General features: G+C 44.7%; 1 protein-coding gene, 1 long non-coding RNA gene and 1 pseudogene across 2 annotated transcripts; 2 read left to right on the top strand and 1 right to left on the bottom strand.

Annotated features, from left to right (window-relative positions):
- Positions 1–1603: 1603 nt before the first annotated feature.
- Positions 1604–3524, top strand: LOC147981619 (uncharacterized). Its single transcript, XM_087516012.1, has 3 exons — positions 1604–2023; positions 2130–2566; positions 3378–3524. The coding sequence occupies exons 1-3, from the start codon at positions 1993–1995 to the stop codon at positions 3522–3524; spliced, it is 615 nt and encodes a 204-aa protein (XP_087372138.1). The 5' UTR covers positions 1604–1992.
- Positions 3525–4320: 796 nt separating this feature from the next.
- LOC147981618 (uncharacterized) lies at positions 4321–5580 on the top strand. The gene is made up of 2 exons (XR_015599933.1): positions 4321–4735; positions 5358–5580. It is a non-coding gene; the product is annotated as an uncharacterized LOC147981618 (long non-coding RNA).
- A 6375-nt stretch (positions 5581–11955) lies between these two features.
- LOC147981617 (uncharacterized) lies at positions 11956–13524 on the bottom strand (annotated as a pseudogene).
- Positions 13525–15389: the final 1865 nt, after the last annotated feature.

The raw sequence follows: 15389 nt of genomic DNA, 5'->3' as shown, positions 1-15389 counted from the left end.
TGAAAGCCATTGATCTCCACACGTGATAGCTCGTTTCTGAGAACACTTTTTTAAAATAATTGACGTATTACAAGTTTATTATTTTTTCTAGGAACTTGGCCACATATAATGACACAATGCGAAGGTTTCACAATTTTTTGATTTTTTTTTGAATTTTTATGCCCGTTTCAAAATGCGGTCAAAACGGCGGGAATGACCGTTCCTAGCTGGTGGTTGAATCTTGGAATTTTATTGGTGTTTCTATGATTAAATAGATACTTAGTTACCTAGAAATGATTTTTGTAAAAAATAAAGAGCAAACTATGAGGCAGCTGCAGTTCAAATTTGACCCGCTTCCAGCAGAATTGGCGGAATTTGTCTTTTTCACCAGAGGTGGATCAAAACTTTTGACACCCAACCATTTGGCCAATTGTGCATTAAACATGGCCTAGTATTTTAGAAAATTGATTTGGTCCAATTTTGCAACAAATATATGGTAGGTCCTTCACAAAAAAAACTCATTTCGGGCACTCGGAAAATGGAAAATGAATTTTCCGTGCACAGAAAATGAAAACTCCCTTAGGCAACATTGTTTGGAATTCCAAGATGCACCCTTGTGCACAATATGAGATCATTTGAACAAACTATGCCATGAATGTGGCCATAAGATTGATCATTTGGCTTGAAAACCCTGAATCTTCACGCGTGATAGCTCATTTCAGAGAACACTTTTTTAAAATAATTGTCGTATTACAAGTTTATTATTTTTCCTGGAAACCTGGTCACATATAATGACACAATGCGATGGTTTCCCAATTTTTTGAATTTTTTTGAATTTTTTATGCCCGTTTCAAAATGCGGTCTAAACGACGGGCATGACCGGCCCTAGCAAGTGGTTGAATCTTGGAATTTTTTTGGTGTTTCTCTGATTAAATAGATACTTATGTACCTAGAAATGATTTTTGGAAAAAATAAAGAGCAAACAACAAGGTAGCTACAGTTCAAATTTGACCCGCTTCCTGCTGAATCGGCGGGAATTTGTCTTTTTCATGAGAGGTGGATAAAAGTTTTTGACGCCCAACCACTTGGTCAATTGTGCATTAAATATGACCTAATATTTTAGAAAAATGATTTGGTCCAATTTTGCAACAAATATTTGGTAGGCCCTTCACAATTAAACCCATTTTGGGCACTCAAAAAATGGAAAATTGAGTTTTCGTCTAAAGAAAATGAAAACTTTTTTAGGCAACATTGTTTGGCATTTGAAGATGCACTCTTGTGCACAATATGAGATCAATATTTGATTTTTTTCATGTGAAAAAGTAGAAGAAAAACAAAAAAACACAATTATATATGCTCTATTCCCATTGGTGGAATTCGTTGTCACACGGATTGATGACATGGCGCCCATCCATCCATCCATCTCTCCATACCACATCCATCCATCCATTTATGTACAGAGAAAAAAAGAAAATGAAAAACAAAACCCCACCCGCATCCACCTACCCAAACCCTACCTAGATCCCATCGATCCCCTCCTCCCATCGCACCCCTCCTCCCCCCATCTCCTCGCCACCGCCATCGATGACGCTCCCCTCGATCCCTCCAACCGCCGTCTCCCTCCCACCTCTCGACACCCGCACTCCCTCCCGTCTCCCACCCGCACTCTCTATCTTCCTCGCTCGATTCCCTCCTTGTCTCTCCCTCGCCTCGCCGCCGCCCCCACCCACCGCCACTGGCGACTTCGCTCCCCCGCTCCGCCCTATCCCCCACCGTCACCGCGAAACCCTTCACCCTCCTCCTCTCCCTCCCAGATCGAGTAGCACGTCAGGCGGCCGCCAGATTCGCCCTGGCGCTACCAGATCCAATCTCGCACCGTCGACACGCGATAGGGTGCTCGAGGTCGTCTGCTCCCGCCCCCCAATCGCTCGCGCGCCAGGAGAAGAAGAGAGGGCGGCTACGACGCGACCGTGCGGGTTCTTCCGTGCGAGGAGAGAGTTCGCTGCGGCTCGGATGTTCCGATGCCATGGAGCTCGTCAACAAGGTCTCCTCTCTCTCTGTGTGTGTGTGTGTGTGTGGTTTGACCCGATTTGTTTTGGGGCTCCTGTTCCTCTGTTCGAGACGCTCGTGCTTCTCTCTCTCTACTGCAGGACACCATCTCCCTCTCCGTGTTGCTCTGTCCAAACCCAATCCAATCCGGTCCGTCCTCGCCGGCGAGGGGATGGAGGGGCCGCCGTGGCTGACGGCGGGGGCGGTGAGGGAGATATGGGAGCTGCCGGACGGGCCGGGGACCATCCAGCCGGTGCTGCAGGTGGTGGACCTGCGCACCGTCACCACCAAGAACCACGTCGGCCACCAGTCGGAGCGCTACCGCATGCTGCTCTCCGGCGGCGTCCACTCCCAGCAGTCCACACTCTCCACCAACCACAACCACCTCGTCAAGACCAGCGCCCTCCGCCAAGGCGCCATCGTCCACCTCCAGGACATCACCTGCAACACCATCCAGAACCGTAGGTCCGTCGTCCGCCCCTCCTCCCCCCTCGACGCTCTGGTCCGAGAAAGTTTGGAACCTGGCCCGCTTGCTTCGGTTCGATTCTTGCTCATCCAAGATGCGATCTCGCGGTAGATTCTTGGGTTGCAGAGTGGATTGTTTGCCCACGACGGGGGTTTCAGAGTTGTTTGTCTCATTTAGTGATTTCAATTCTACACTGTCCACCGTAATGATCTCTGATACCACATTCACAACTCACATCAATGTATGTTTACATTAATAAATTGAGCTTAATCTACAGCGTCAAACATTGCACTGGCCTTCAAGTTCAGCTTCGGTTGACTGTATTTTTCAATTAGCAGAACATATATGCCATTGTTTATTCAGTTTTGAGTCTTCATTCAGCCCCAGCAGAATAAGTTATCTTTCGTGTTGTCTGCATACTGATGAAGAAAATGAGGGGAATGTTTGACTCCGTGTTATTTAGATGAATATTTTTAACTTTTCATGTTTGATGGTGTGCCGAGAATTAGCCTGCCTGCAACCTCACTCTTATGTGGACTGTAATAAAAAGTTTGGTTTCCTATTCCACCATGACTTGACATGCCGCTGTCTTTTTGCGAGTGTACTCTGATCCAGTGAAATGCACTTTGCTTTTCATGTCTTAATTAACAAGTACCAGCGCCAAGAAAGCCACAGGCTCCTAGTATGTGATACAAAACATTTTTAAGAACTACCCTTGCTGTGTTAGGATTTTATCAACCCATGCGTGTCACATTTTTAAATTTTGCTAGCTTACATGGTTGAGCACCTTTCATGAACTTGAGCACCTTTCTTTTTCTTCAGTACAGCCACATGTTTTTTCTTTAGCTCTCAAACTGCAGCTTACATGGTTGTGCTTTCTTAGCTGTTAGCTTTCTCAGTTCTTAAAACTGTAAGTGATACCACGAGTGTGAACCTTTGTGCGCAGATAATTGACAGGAAGGAGCTCTTGAGCCCGAGGACCGACGCCGAGAATCGTTACCTGAAGAAGGTACGCAGCAGTTCGTTCTGATTCTCCTCCGATTCTAAAAGTTTCTGTTGCTGTCTATTCTTTCACTAGTGTAGACCCTTGCTTTCGTTGCTAATAATACACGCATGCTCCACAACTAATCTTCTACTTGATCGCTAGCATGGTCGCGATGATTAATAAACCACCAAACAAAAGGAAAATTGGACATTTGCTAGCATTACAGTGTGAAGGATGCTCTGCTGCTCCAATGTGTCTTTTCTGTCAAAGCTTTCTTGTCAAATGTATGTGTTCAGAGTTGAATCAAAGTTTGAATAAGGCAAAGTTGCTAGCATTGCACCAGTACGCCCTTCCTAACATATGTATTTGTGATGTTCCCCACGCCTCTTTGTTTGCTATGATTTTTTGGTGCTCTGCAGAAGAACTCAACTCACTGGATGCAGGGAAGGAGATGGAGGGTGACACACAGCCATGGAGAGGAGCAGCAGCTCAAGGTCCTTTCTCCTCCACGCCACCTCTGCCCCTCTCTCGTTTTGATTTGCTATGTTGGGTTCCAAGATTAGAAATATTTTTTGTTTCCATCTTTATCCATGTGCTATAATTAACTTTGAGAAAATGTTATGTTTTTGCTGATTAGTGGCAGTACATCTTTGCTTTACTATTCCTAGCAGCTGTAGTTCATCTACCATAAACATGCCTAAGTTTATAAGATATGACATGTGACAGCCCAAGCCTGCTAGCCTCGCAGTCATAGCTTCGCAAGCAACCCAGCATCCTCTCATCTTTCCTCAACCTATACATCTTTTATTCTTCAGATTTTTCTTCCATTAAGCTACCGGTCTGATGGATGGTGCTTGCTGGCTTGCTGCTCTTTGAATGCTTGTGCTGCTGTACTGTGCTTCTCTAGTTGTTTGAATGCTTTTGCTGCTAGCCTGCTGGGCTGCTACTAGCTTGAATAAGTATGCACTTGTGCTGCTGATTTAATGCTTCTGCTCATGCTGCTATTGATTAATTGAAGAGAACCAACTCCAACAAGTGATAAGTACATGTTAATTATTATTAGCTTCAAAGTCTGATCGATGCCTTCTTGCAATAACAGTAAGCATGAGAATTTTTTGGTAGTTTCTATGCCACTTTTCTACTCTGATATTTTCTTGTGTGCTATACCAGAATTTATAATTTCCTGAGCAATACACATGGACGATATCTGGAGCGGTCAAGTGGATGAGCTGATTTTTGAAAAAAAGTTTGAAGAGGTATCTACTGCCCTTTTGTTTTGGTGCTCATTCTTCTTAAACTGCTGATGCTTGAGGTGGTATTAGTGTTGTTGAACTGATAGCCTTGCTATGAGCTGTTGATGTGAACCTGCAATGCAGGATGTACTGTAGGTGCATGTCCTTGTGGTACTATGAGATTTATTGGCTTTTTGGAGATGTACTGATATTGTGCCATGTATTTTATTATCTATATGATTACACATCAGTTTTACTATCAAAATATGAACTGTAGCAGTCACTATATTGGGTCGCTCTTCGGGTCACTTCTGGACGGTCTTGGTTAGAGTCTCGTTTAGAGTCTGGGTTGGCAAACATGAATAGTTTTACTTATTCTGTCTTCTATGAAAAGCACCTATCGTATGTCTCAGAGACAAACTTGTAAATCATGCTTTCAATAACATCATGCTCTGACACCTTGCTCTTTTCGAGCTTTTCCTGAGATGTGTACATATGTGTCCTGCATAATAAGTGCTTGTTCATGTTTAGTTTTCTCTAAACTTTGTTTGTATGATTGAGGGCAAATTTACTTGGTTCTTTTGTCTAAACTGTGCTTGGAACATTCGTTTTTATGATCTAAAATTGCCTTCCTGTGATGATGCAGGTGCCCAGTTTGTGCTTGCTACCGAAGGAGCTCCATGTTGAAGAAGATTGAAGACACTTGTAGAGCTACAGGGTTAACACCAGGGCACCATATCACGTGTAGAGCTTGTAGAGCTTGTATATGTTAGAGCTTATTATGTGTAGAGCTTGTAAAGTATATGTTATTTGTACAATAGGAGCTCTGTACTGAATCTGGCTGATAATATTTGGAGTATTATGTGTGTGTGTTTTTTTTGTGCCAATTTAAATACTGGTTATTTATTTACTGTTAAATTGAAATATGAAGAATATGAACTTGCTAGCTGGGACCCACATACCTGAACCTGACATCTGGGACCCATTTGACTAGTGGACCTTTTTTATATTAAAAAAAACTAAAACTTTCTAGCGGAAAAGGCCACGGCCCAAAAATGAGAAGGCTTAATTGTTGGGCTTGGCCCATCTACCTAGCCAAAATTAATATGAGAAAAAAACACTAATAGGCTGAATTAATGGGCTAGGCCCATGTAGAAAACCGAATTGGACCGGGCTGAATCTTGTGCCACGTCAGATTGCCACGCTGGATGCCTACGTGGCTTGGGGAGGTTGCTAGTGACCAAAACGCCACAGTGGACATATTTTGGTCATAAACGTTTGCGACCATTCCAGAAGAAAGGTCGCTATAGCCAGTTTACGACGGCCAGCTTTTGACCTTATGTTTTTGGTCACAAAAAGGTCATAAATGGAAATTTGTGACCATTCAGTGACCAATAGTGGTGGTCACAAGTTGACATATTTCTTGTAGTGTAGGTACTCCGGGGTCTCCAAGTTTCTTTGGTATTCAACCCTTAAAAGTATAATTAGCAAGCATGGTGGAAATTTCAGCTTCCGGTATCTTTCTTTTATTAGTAATGATATCCTTCATATATTTAGCATAAGGATTTGTTTTGAGCACATCAGTTAATCTCATACGCAAAAAGATAGGCCTAATCATTTCAGCAAAGCGCTCAAAATCCTCATCATCCTTTTTCTTGGATAGTTTCGAAGGAAAAGGCATGGTTTCTGAACCCATGGTTCCCTTTCTTTACCATGTTTCCTAGCAACAAAGTCTCTTTTATCATAACGTTGATTCTTTGATTGTGGGTTATCAAGATCAACAGCAGGTTCAATTTCTACATCATTATCATTACTAGGTTGAGCATCATCATGAACATCATCATTAATATTTTTACTAGGTTCATGTTCATTACCAGATTGTGTTTCAGCATCAGACATAGAAATATCATTTGGATTATCAGGTGGTTCAGCAATAGGTTCACTAGAAGTTTGCATAGTTCTATCATTTTTCTTCTTCTTCTTTTTAGAAGAACTAGGAACATCAGTATTATTTTTCTGAGAATCTTGCTCGATTCTCTTAGGGTGGCCTTCAGGATACAAAGGTTCCTGAGTCATTCTACCAGTTCTAGTAGCCACTCTAACAGCATAATCATTTTTCTTACTATTCATTTCATTTAGCACTTCTTTTTGAGCCTTAAGTACTTGTTCTACTTGAGTGGTAACCATAGAAGCATGTTTGCTAACAAGTTTAAGTTCACCTTTAATATTAGCCATATAATCACCCAAGTATTTAAGCATATCGGAATCATATTTCAATTGTCTACCAAAATAAGCATTGAAATTTTCTTGTTTGACAATAAAATTATCAAACTCATCAAAGCATTGCCTAGTAGGCTTATAGTGAGGGATATCACCTTCATCAAATCTATAGAGAGAATTTACCTTTACTGCCTGTGTCGGGATATCGGGATCAGGAGGTTCTTCAGTAAATAAAGAATTAAGATCATATGTTTCTTCAACAGGCGGTATATTAAGACCATGTATTTCTTCAATAGGAGGTAAATTCTTAACGTCTTCAGCTTTAATACCTTTTTCTTTCATAGATTTCTTTGCCTCTTGCATATCTTTGGGACTAAGAAATAAAACACCTCTCTTCTTCGGAGTTGGTTTAGGAATAGACTCAGTAATTGGAGAGGGAGTTGGCTCATGAGCTGGCTCAGGAGGTGCCCAATTATTTTCATTTGTCAACATATTATTCAATAGAATTTCAGCTTCATCCAGTGTTCTTTCCCTGAAAAGAGAACCAGCACAACTATCCAGGTAATCTCTGGAAGCATCAGTTAGTCCATTATAAAAGATATCAAGTATTTCAGGTTTCTTAAGAGGATGATTAGGCAAAGCATTAAGTAACTTGAGAAGCCTCCCCCAAGTTTGTGGGAGACTCTCTTCTTTAATTTGCACGAAGTTGTATATTTCCCTCAAAGCAGCTTGTTTCTTAAGAGCTGGGAAATATTTAGCAGAGAAGTAATAAATCATATCCTGGGGACTACGCACACAACCAGGATCAAAAGAATTAAACCATATCTTAGCATCACCCTTTAATGAGAATGGAAATATTTTGAGTATATAAAAGTAACGTGATCTCTCATCATTAGTAAACAAGGCGGCTATATCATTTAACTTAGTAAGATGTGCCACAACAGTTTCAGACTCATAGCCATAAAACGGATCAGATTCAACCAAAGTAATTATATCAGGATCAACAGAGAATTCATAATCTTTATCAGGAACACATATAGGTGAAGTAGCAAAAGCAGGGTCGGGTCTCATTTTATCTCTAAGTGATTCTTTGTTCCATTTAATTAATAACCTCTTAAGCTCATATCTATCTCTGCAAGCTAAAATAACGGCAGAAGATTCCATATCAAAAAGATAACCCTCAGGAATAACAGACATATTTTCATCTTCACTATCATCATCGTATTCAGATTCAATAATTTCTTTTTCTCTAGCCCTAGCAATTTGTTCATCAAGAAATTCACCAAGGGGCACAGTAGTATCAGGCATAGAAACAGTTTCATCATAAGTATCATGCATAGCAGAAGTGGCATCATCAATAACATGCGACATATCAGAACGAATAGCAGAAGCAGGTGTAGGTGCAGGTGTCGCAAACTTACTCATAACAGAAGATGAATCAAGTGCAGAGCTAGATGGAAGTTCCTTACCTCCCCTCGTAGTTGAGGGATAGATCTTGGTTTTTGGATCTCTCAAGTTCTTCATAGTGTCCAGCAGATATAAATCCCAAGTGACTCAAAGAATAGAGCTATGCTCCCCCGGCAACGACGCCAGAAATTAGTCTTGATAACCCACAAGTATAGGGGATCGCAACAGCTTTCGAGGGTAGAGTATTCAACCCAAATTTATTGATTCGACACAAGGGGAGCCAAAGAATATTCTCAAGTATTAGCAGCTGACTTGTCAATTCAACCACACCTAGAAACTTAGCATCTGCAGCAAAGTGTTTAGTAGCAAAGTAATATGATAGTGGTGGTAGCGGCAACAAAAGTAAAGACAACAAAAGTAATGTTTTTGGTATTTTGTAGTGATTGTAATAGTAGCAGCGGGAAAGTAAATAAACGAGAACCAATATATGGAAAACTCATAGGCACCGGATCAGTGATGAATAATTATGCCGGATGCGGTTCATCATGTAACAGTCATAACATAGGGTGACATAGAACTAGCTCCAATTCATCAATGTAATGTAGGCATGTATTCCGTATATAGTCATATGTGCTTATGGAAAATAACTTGCATGCCATCTTTTGTCCTACCCTCCCGTGGCAGCGGAGTCCTATTGGAAACTAAGTGATATTAAGGCCTCCTTTTAATAGAGAACCAGAACAAAGCATTAGCACATAGTGAATACATGAACTCCTCAAACTATGGTCATCACCGGGAGTGGTCCCGATTATTGTCACTTCGGGGTTGCCGTATCATAACACATAGTAGGTGACTATAGACTTGCAAAATAGGATCAAGAACTCACATATATTCATGAAAACATAATAGGTTCAGATCTAAAATCATGGCACTCGGGCCCTAGTGACAAGCATTAAGCATAGCAAAGTCATAGCAACATCAATCTCAGAACATAATGGATACTAGGGATCAAACCCTAACAAAACTAACTCGATTACATGATAAATCTCATCCAACCCATCACCGTCCAGCAAGCCTACGATGGAATTACTCACGCACGGCGGTGAGCATCATGAAATTGGTGATGGAGGATGGTTGGTGATGACGACGGCGATGAATCCCCCTCTCCGGAGCCCTGAACGGACTCCAGATCAGCCCTCCCGAGAGGTTTTAGGGCTTGGCGGCGGCTCCGTATCGTAAAACGCGATGATTTCTTCTCTCTGATTTTTCTCTCTCCGAAAGCAAATATATAGAGTTGGAGTTGGCGTCGGAGGGTTTCCGGGGGCGCCCCCACCCTCGTGAGAAGGGTGTGGGCCCCCTGGTCTTCATCTTTGGCAAGGATTTTTTATTGTTTTTTCTACGATGTTCCGTGGAGTTTTAGGTCATTCCGAGAATATTTGTTTTCTGCACATAAAACAACACCATGGCAATTCTGCTGAAAACAGCGTTAGTCTGGGTTAGTTCCATTCAAATCATACAAGTTAGAGTCCAAAATAAGGGCAAACGTGTTTGGAAAAGTAGATACGACGGAGACGTATCACCATGCTATCCTTGGAAAGATGATCATCTGAACGACATTTGAAACACCAAAGACTAGTTCGTTTTCCTTTCGGCCCACGTCCAGTGGCTTCAGGCCTTCAGCGGAGGGCACAACCACCGGAGCAGTGTCTCGAGCCTCAGGAACATGCTTGGTGGGAGCGGGCAACGTAGCAGGCAGCGGGAATATCGGAGGAGGTCGCGCAGGCGGGGGACAACGGCAGCATCACCCCCCCCCCCCCCCCGCGCGCGCTTGGTCTTGTTGCGGCGAGCAGTAGCGTCCGGCGCAGTCGTGTTGCCGGCCCCAAAGACAACCGGTGTCGGTGCTGTCGGAGCAGCTCGCTGGCCGGAAGGATGGGCAGACGATGACGAAGCATCGAAGCGGAAGGGTCCGGCAGTAGCACCAAAGCCGGCGGGTGGCCCGGGGTTCGGCGTCGCAACTCCGGCCAGAGGAGGCCCCTTAGGCGTGTTGCCGTTCCGGCCAGCCATGACCTGCGGCGATGGCCAGCGCAGGGCAGCAGCGTACGTTGGCGGCACGCAGACGGAGGCAGTATTAGGGCGTAGATGCGTTTGGCGAAGAAATATGTCAGCCCTTCTGATTTTTTTTAAGCAAACGACCAAATTTTATTCATCAAAAACTACAGAGAATGGGATACAAGTTTAGTCATGAGGTTGGTCAAACCATACATGACGACCATGCTGAAGCCTACATCACATCGGCCCTTCTGATAGTAAGTCCCAAACGAGCAGCCTGGCCCTTGCTGGGCCCTTCAGCATGCAAAAGGCCCATGGGACGAAGCGTTGTTTGACCGGATGCATGATCGTTGCATGCATGCGTTGCCGCGAGCGTTACGGTCCCTTAACTTTGCTCCGCCGAAGATGACGGATCAGCCAGCGCATCCGGCATGAATGCGGCCAGCGCCACCGGCGGCGTGATCAGCGGACGGGGGAGTGGCCCTCTCCAAGGCTTGATGCATACCCCTCGGCGCTGCCTTGGTGTCGCCGGCGACGGCTTTGGCGATTTCGGCGCTCCATCTGGCCGAGCCCGAGCGGACGGCTCATGAGACGAACCCAGGCACTCCTGGCCGGCCGATGTCTCCGGGGACGCGGAACCCCGACGTTCCCATACTCGCGACGCCGGCGTCGGAAAACCGACGTCGTTCCAAAATTCCTGCAATAGCTCCTCCTTTGATTTCTTCCGGCGAGACACGGAGGTCCAAGGACCGCCCTCTTCATCATGATCTGCTTGGGAAAGGACCATATTTGCCGCCTGGACCCCCACCCCCTCCGCTTCAGGCAGATCGGCGACTTCGCCCATGGCCAGGGGCTCAAAACGCGATCCCGCAGCAGGCGACTTTGCCGCCGAACCAGAGCTTAGGATCAATGGCACCCGGCACCAAGGTGAGCCTGCGCCGCGCCGGGAACACCCGGTGGCCAACGTGAATGAGGCAGTCCAATAGCACCATCTCAGTTCCAAGCGAGATCCATTCCTTCTCTCGCAGCAGTCTTCCCTCTACGATCTTCCCTCCATCATCCCGTAGGAAGAAAAAGTTGTGTGGCTGGTCGAGGAAGAGGGTTCCGGGGCGCTAGTCCGTCCTGCCGTCGCGAGGAGCCGACGAGAACGTCGCCGACCACCGCAGGGGCGGGGGTGGCTCCGGGGGTCTCGTCATGGCTTAGTGAAAGAAAACCATGACTGTGTCTTTCTGAAGAGCCGATGCCGATGTGACATGGGGACTGAATCGAAAGGAGCAAGTTCATCGTCAAACTTGGCAAATGCTGCAGCTCCGCTCCGTCTCTGTTGAGAAATGCTTGCGGTCGAACGGCAGGTGTTTGCCAACCCTAAGGCCGCGGACGATCTCGTCTTCGTGCAGCCCTGTGCTTACGTAGCCGATCCTGTCCTCCAGCGCGAGTAGCTCCTGTAAACGATGTGGTTGAGAGACAATGTAGACTTGAGCAAGATGATGGTGTGCAAACTGAAATCTGCTGCACATTGTGGAGGGCGGTAGGGGATACCTCGTAGTTCATGTTATCGACCATGGGCTACATATGATGGCTACTAGTAGCATAAGATTGAGCATGGACCCCCTGATAGTCTGAAACCACCTACGATGTGCTCCCGCATGGTGACCCTGCGCGCCCGCTGCTCGGCGGTCCTCTGTCAAACGGAAATCAGAAGTCGGTTCAGAACAGGATGGAGATTCTGTTGGAAATTCGTTCAAAGTTTCAGCACGGGGAGACACAAAGTGGGGAAAATATGTTTTAGAGCACCTGCACCCAGGCCCGTCTATCCTAACCATCCATTTTTCGCATCGCGATTCAGGCAAACACATTTCTCTTTTTTGTTTCTCTCACATAGAACATGTTTTGAACTTCAAACTTCCACAGCAGAGCAAAGCTTTCTATCTAGAATCTGGGATAAAACTTTCAGATTTTTTCGTCCAATATAAATATACGAATTAAGATTTTTTTTTTGTTAAAAAATCTTATTTTTAGAATTTTTGTATGACCAAAAAATATGAAATTTTTATCTCACGTTCTAGTTAGGAAGCTTTATTGTGCTGCAATGTTTGAGATTCAAAACATATTCTATGTGAGAGAAATAAAAAAGAGAAATTTACATGTAAAATATTAGTTGTGCTGCACATATTTCAAAGCAATATTGGATAGCTAAGATAGATGGGCCTGGGTGCAGGTGCTCAAAAAATCTGTGTCCCACAAAGTGGTCATCTCCACATCTGAAAATCAAGCAGAAGCAAGGAGAAGCCAGTACAAACCTCCCAGTGTCGCCTCTCCCCGTCCCCGCGGCGGCCCGGAGCCGCCGTGTGGTGGCGCGCCACGACGCAGTCCACGGACGACGCCTCGGTGGCGAAGGGAATCCCCGGGGTGCACGTGCACCACACGTCCCCAGCAGGCGCGACGCCGCTGCCTCCGCCACCCACGTCCCTCCTCTCCCTCCTCCTCTGCCTCCGCCGCCGCCGGCTCTCGCGCCAGTCCTCCTCCTCCTCCTCCCCCCTCCTCCAACGCTTCCGGGGCCGGGTGCACGGAGGCCGAGGCAGCGACGGGCGCGTGGCCCCGCGACACGGCGGCGGACGTGCAGCCGAGGTCGCGCAGGCGCAGTGTGAGGCACTGCTGCTTGCCCCTCGGCCAGTCAGGCTAAATACGTTCTTGCTTCTACGTGGTGACAAACCGGGGCATAGCAACTCCAACGGCGAGCGGGTGACAAACCGGCAGCAAGGACGAGCAGAGAGGGTGCGGGAGGAGAGGAGACAACGAGCGGGTGCGGGAGGAGAGGGAGACAGCGAGCTGGTGCAGTCCGACCAGGTGGGCTGGTTTAATGTCATGGCGTTTTTGCAAACCCCCCCCCCCCCCCCCCCCCCCCCGCGGATCGAATATCGACCAGGTGCCGGTCAAAGCGAGCTGGCGGCCGCTGACTCGGCCAAGTCAGCAAATACGTACATGAAATCGTACAAATGGACTAAAGTGAACCCTGTGCGCAAGTACTTGGATTGTAGTTAGGATATTTTGAAGTAGTGGTACCAAACTGTCACCCGGCTCAAGTTTAATGACGTACAGTGAATTTTTCTCTTTCTCATTTCTTTTACCTCATCCATATCGTTCAAGAAATATCTCTCATCCACTTTTGTCAGAGGTGTCACTGCAGCCACTGTTAAGTTGAAGCACACATATGTCTAAACTTTATTTTCTTGTACACGTACCTTTATTTTATTTATTTTTTGAAAAGAGGAGAAAGCTCTCGGCCTATGGCACGTGCCTTTATATAAGGAAGGATGCAATCCCTTCTCCTGCACAATAGTTGCATACCCATTTTTTTACAGTAGTCTTCCTCCCACCTCATTTATTAGTTCTTATCAAGCAAGCAGCTCCTAGATAAACAAGAATTGAGTTGAGAGCCTTCAGAGAGAATAGAGGAATGGCAACTAGAAGAAGTTAGTGGAAGTGCATCTGTAGTTCATTAGGAATGTGAGGCATCTTGAAACACTTGGTTTAACTAAAACTTGAAGCCGGAGCATGCTGCAGTACTTTTGGGAGTGGAAATATTCTAACTGGTAATGTCATCAGCAACTAGCTTAGTACAGAAAAAAAAGAACGTATAAGAGAGAAAGTCGTGTCTAGACTCTAGGCTACGGGAAGAAAATTAGAAAAGGAAAACTGCCAAATGTGTCTCAACGACATACTTCCAGAGAAAATAATTTTCTGTTATCAAAAGATCCAGAAAAATAGATATGAAAATCGTCATGTCTGTAAATGTTCGAAGGGAAACAGATCTGAGGCGCCACAAAACAAAACTAGTGCTCATAAGCGAATATTTAGATGATAAGCCTGGCCAAAAAATAATTTTCCCTGTAAACATTTACAATAACAAAATTGACTAGACAATTCACATGTGTCTTTATTTACTTTTTGAGCTTTATAAGTTGATTTTCTCCCTAAAGTATGTGCTTTGCTTTTGGGGGCACCGGCAAGAAGCTTCTCGGCCACCTACTCTGACTTGATTAGCTAATACTCCCTCTGTTTTAAAATAGATGACCTAACTTTATACTAACTTTGGTACAAAGTTAGAGTTAGTATAAAGTTGGGTCATCTATTTTGAAACGGAGGGAGTAGTAACTACAATTGTTCAGACAATCAGCCAGCAATGGGTACTTCTTTCCTACTAGAGTGGACCTGCTTAGTGCACCGTCGATTTTGATGTGGTGGTTACAAAAGTAGACTACCTTCTCTGTTGTTTATTTAATTGGAAATCCAATATTATTAGTTCTAGCAAATTATAATTAAAACTAAATATATTTTGTTAAGAAAACAAAACAACAAAGAGAAGCCCTCAAATAACTTGAAATACTCATGGTTGTATATAAATCCATACTTCCTACCCATGGAACTCAATGCTATAAAGTTTCTTTTGAAAAATCATCTGTTTCTCTCTCCCTAAAGAGGATAGTGATGTATGTTCATTCTCATTACAGTGCCTGAAACGTAACTGCCACTGGTGTTGTCAACAACCGAGTATATCATTATGATTTAATTGTTGGAACTGATCTTGGAAAACAATAAGAGAGAAAAGTAAGGGGATGTGGTCCATCACACCCCATGTATGAACGTAGCATGTTTTGACGTGCCAAAACAACTTTTGGTTTGCGCCCAAGTTCCCTAGTGCCCCATAAATAAAGGAGGTACATGTTCCTCTGTTGTGGGGAGGATCGGCCGGTATCCGTCCTGGTGGTCAGACGGGGTATTGATTGATAGCTCTGTCACGATAGCCAACACCTAAGACTAATCGCCACAAGAGTTAACATGGATGCATTTGGGTAGTCCTCGGCTATTAAAATTACTGGAAAAATGAAAATACCATTGAATCGATTGACAAGTGTCTGCAGGTTTACTGCAGAGCAATGAGAAAAAGAACTCTGCAAGTGTCTGCGGGTTTATTTCTACGTTCATGGAGATGGAATGGAAA

The sequence above is a fragment of the Triticum urartu genome, chromosome 3A (assembly GCF_056163025.1).
Source record: "Triticum urartu cultivar PI428250 chromosome 3A, HENAU_Tu73, whole genome shotgun sequence".
Lineage (NCBI taxonomy): Eukaryota > Viridiplantae > Streptophyta > Magnoliopsida > Poales > Poaceae > Triticum > Triticum urartu.
The sequence above is the reverse complement of the archived record's forward strand: the minus strand, read 5'-3'. Positions and strand labels throughout refer to the sequence as shown.

Coding starts and splice junctions, on each gene's coding strand:
- LOC147981619 (XM_087516012.1), top strand. CDS start 1,993: ATGTTCCGATGCCATGGAGCTCGTCAACAAG. Junction 2,024..2,129: donor CCATGGAGCTCGTCAACAAG/GTCTCCTCTCTC, acceptor TCTCTACTGCAG/GACACCATCTCCCTCTCCGT. Junction 2,567..3,377: donor AACCTGGCCCGCTTGCTTCG/GTTCGATTCTTG, acceptor GTGCTTTCTTAG/CTGTTAGCTTTCTCAGTTCT.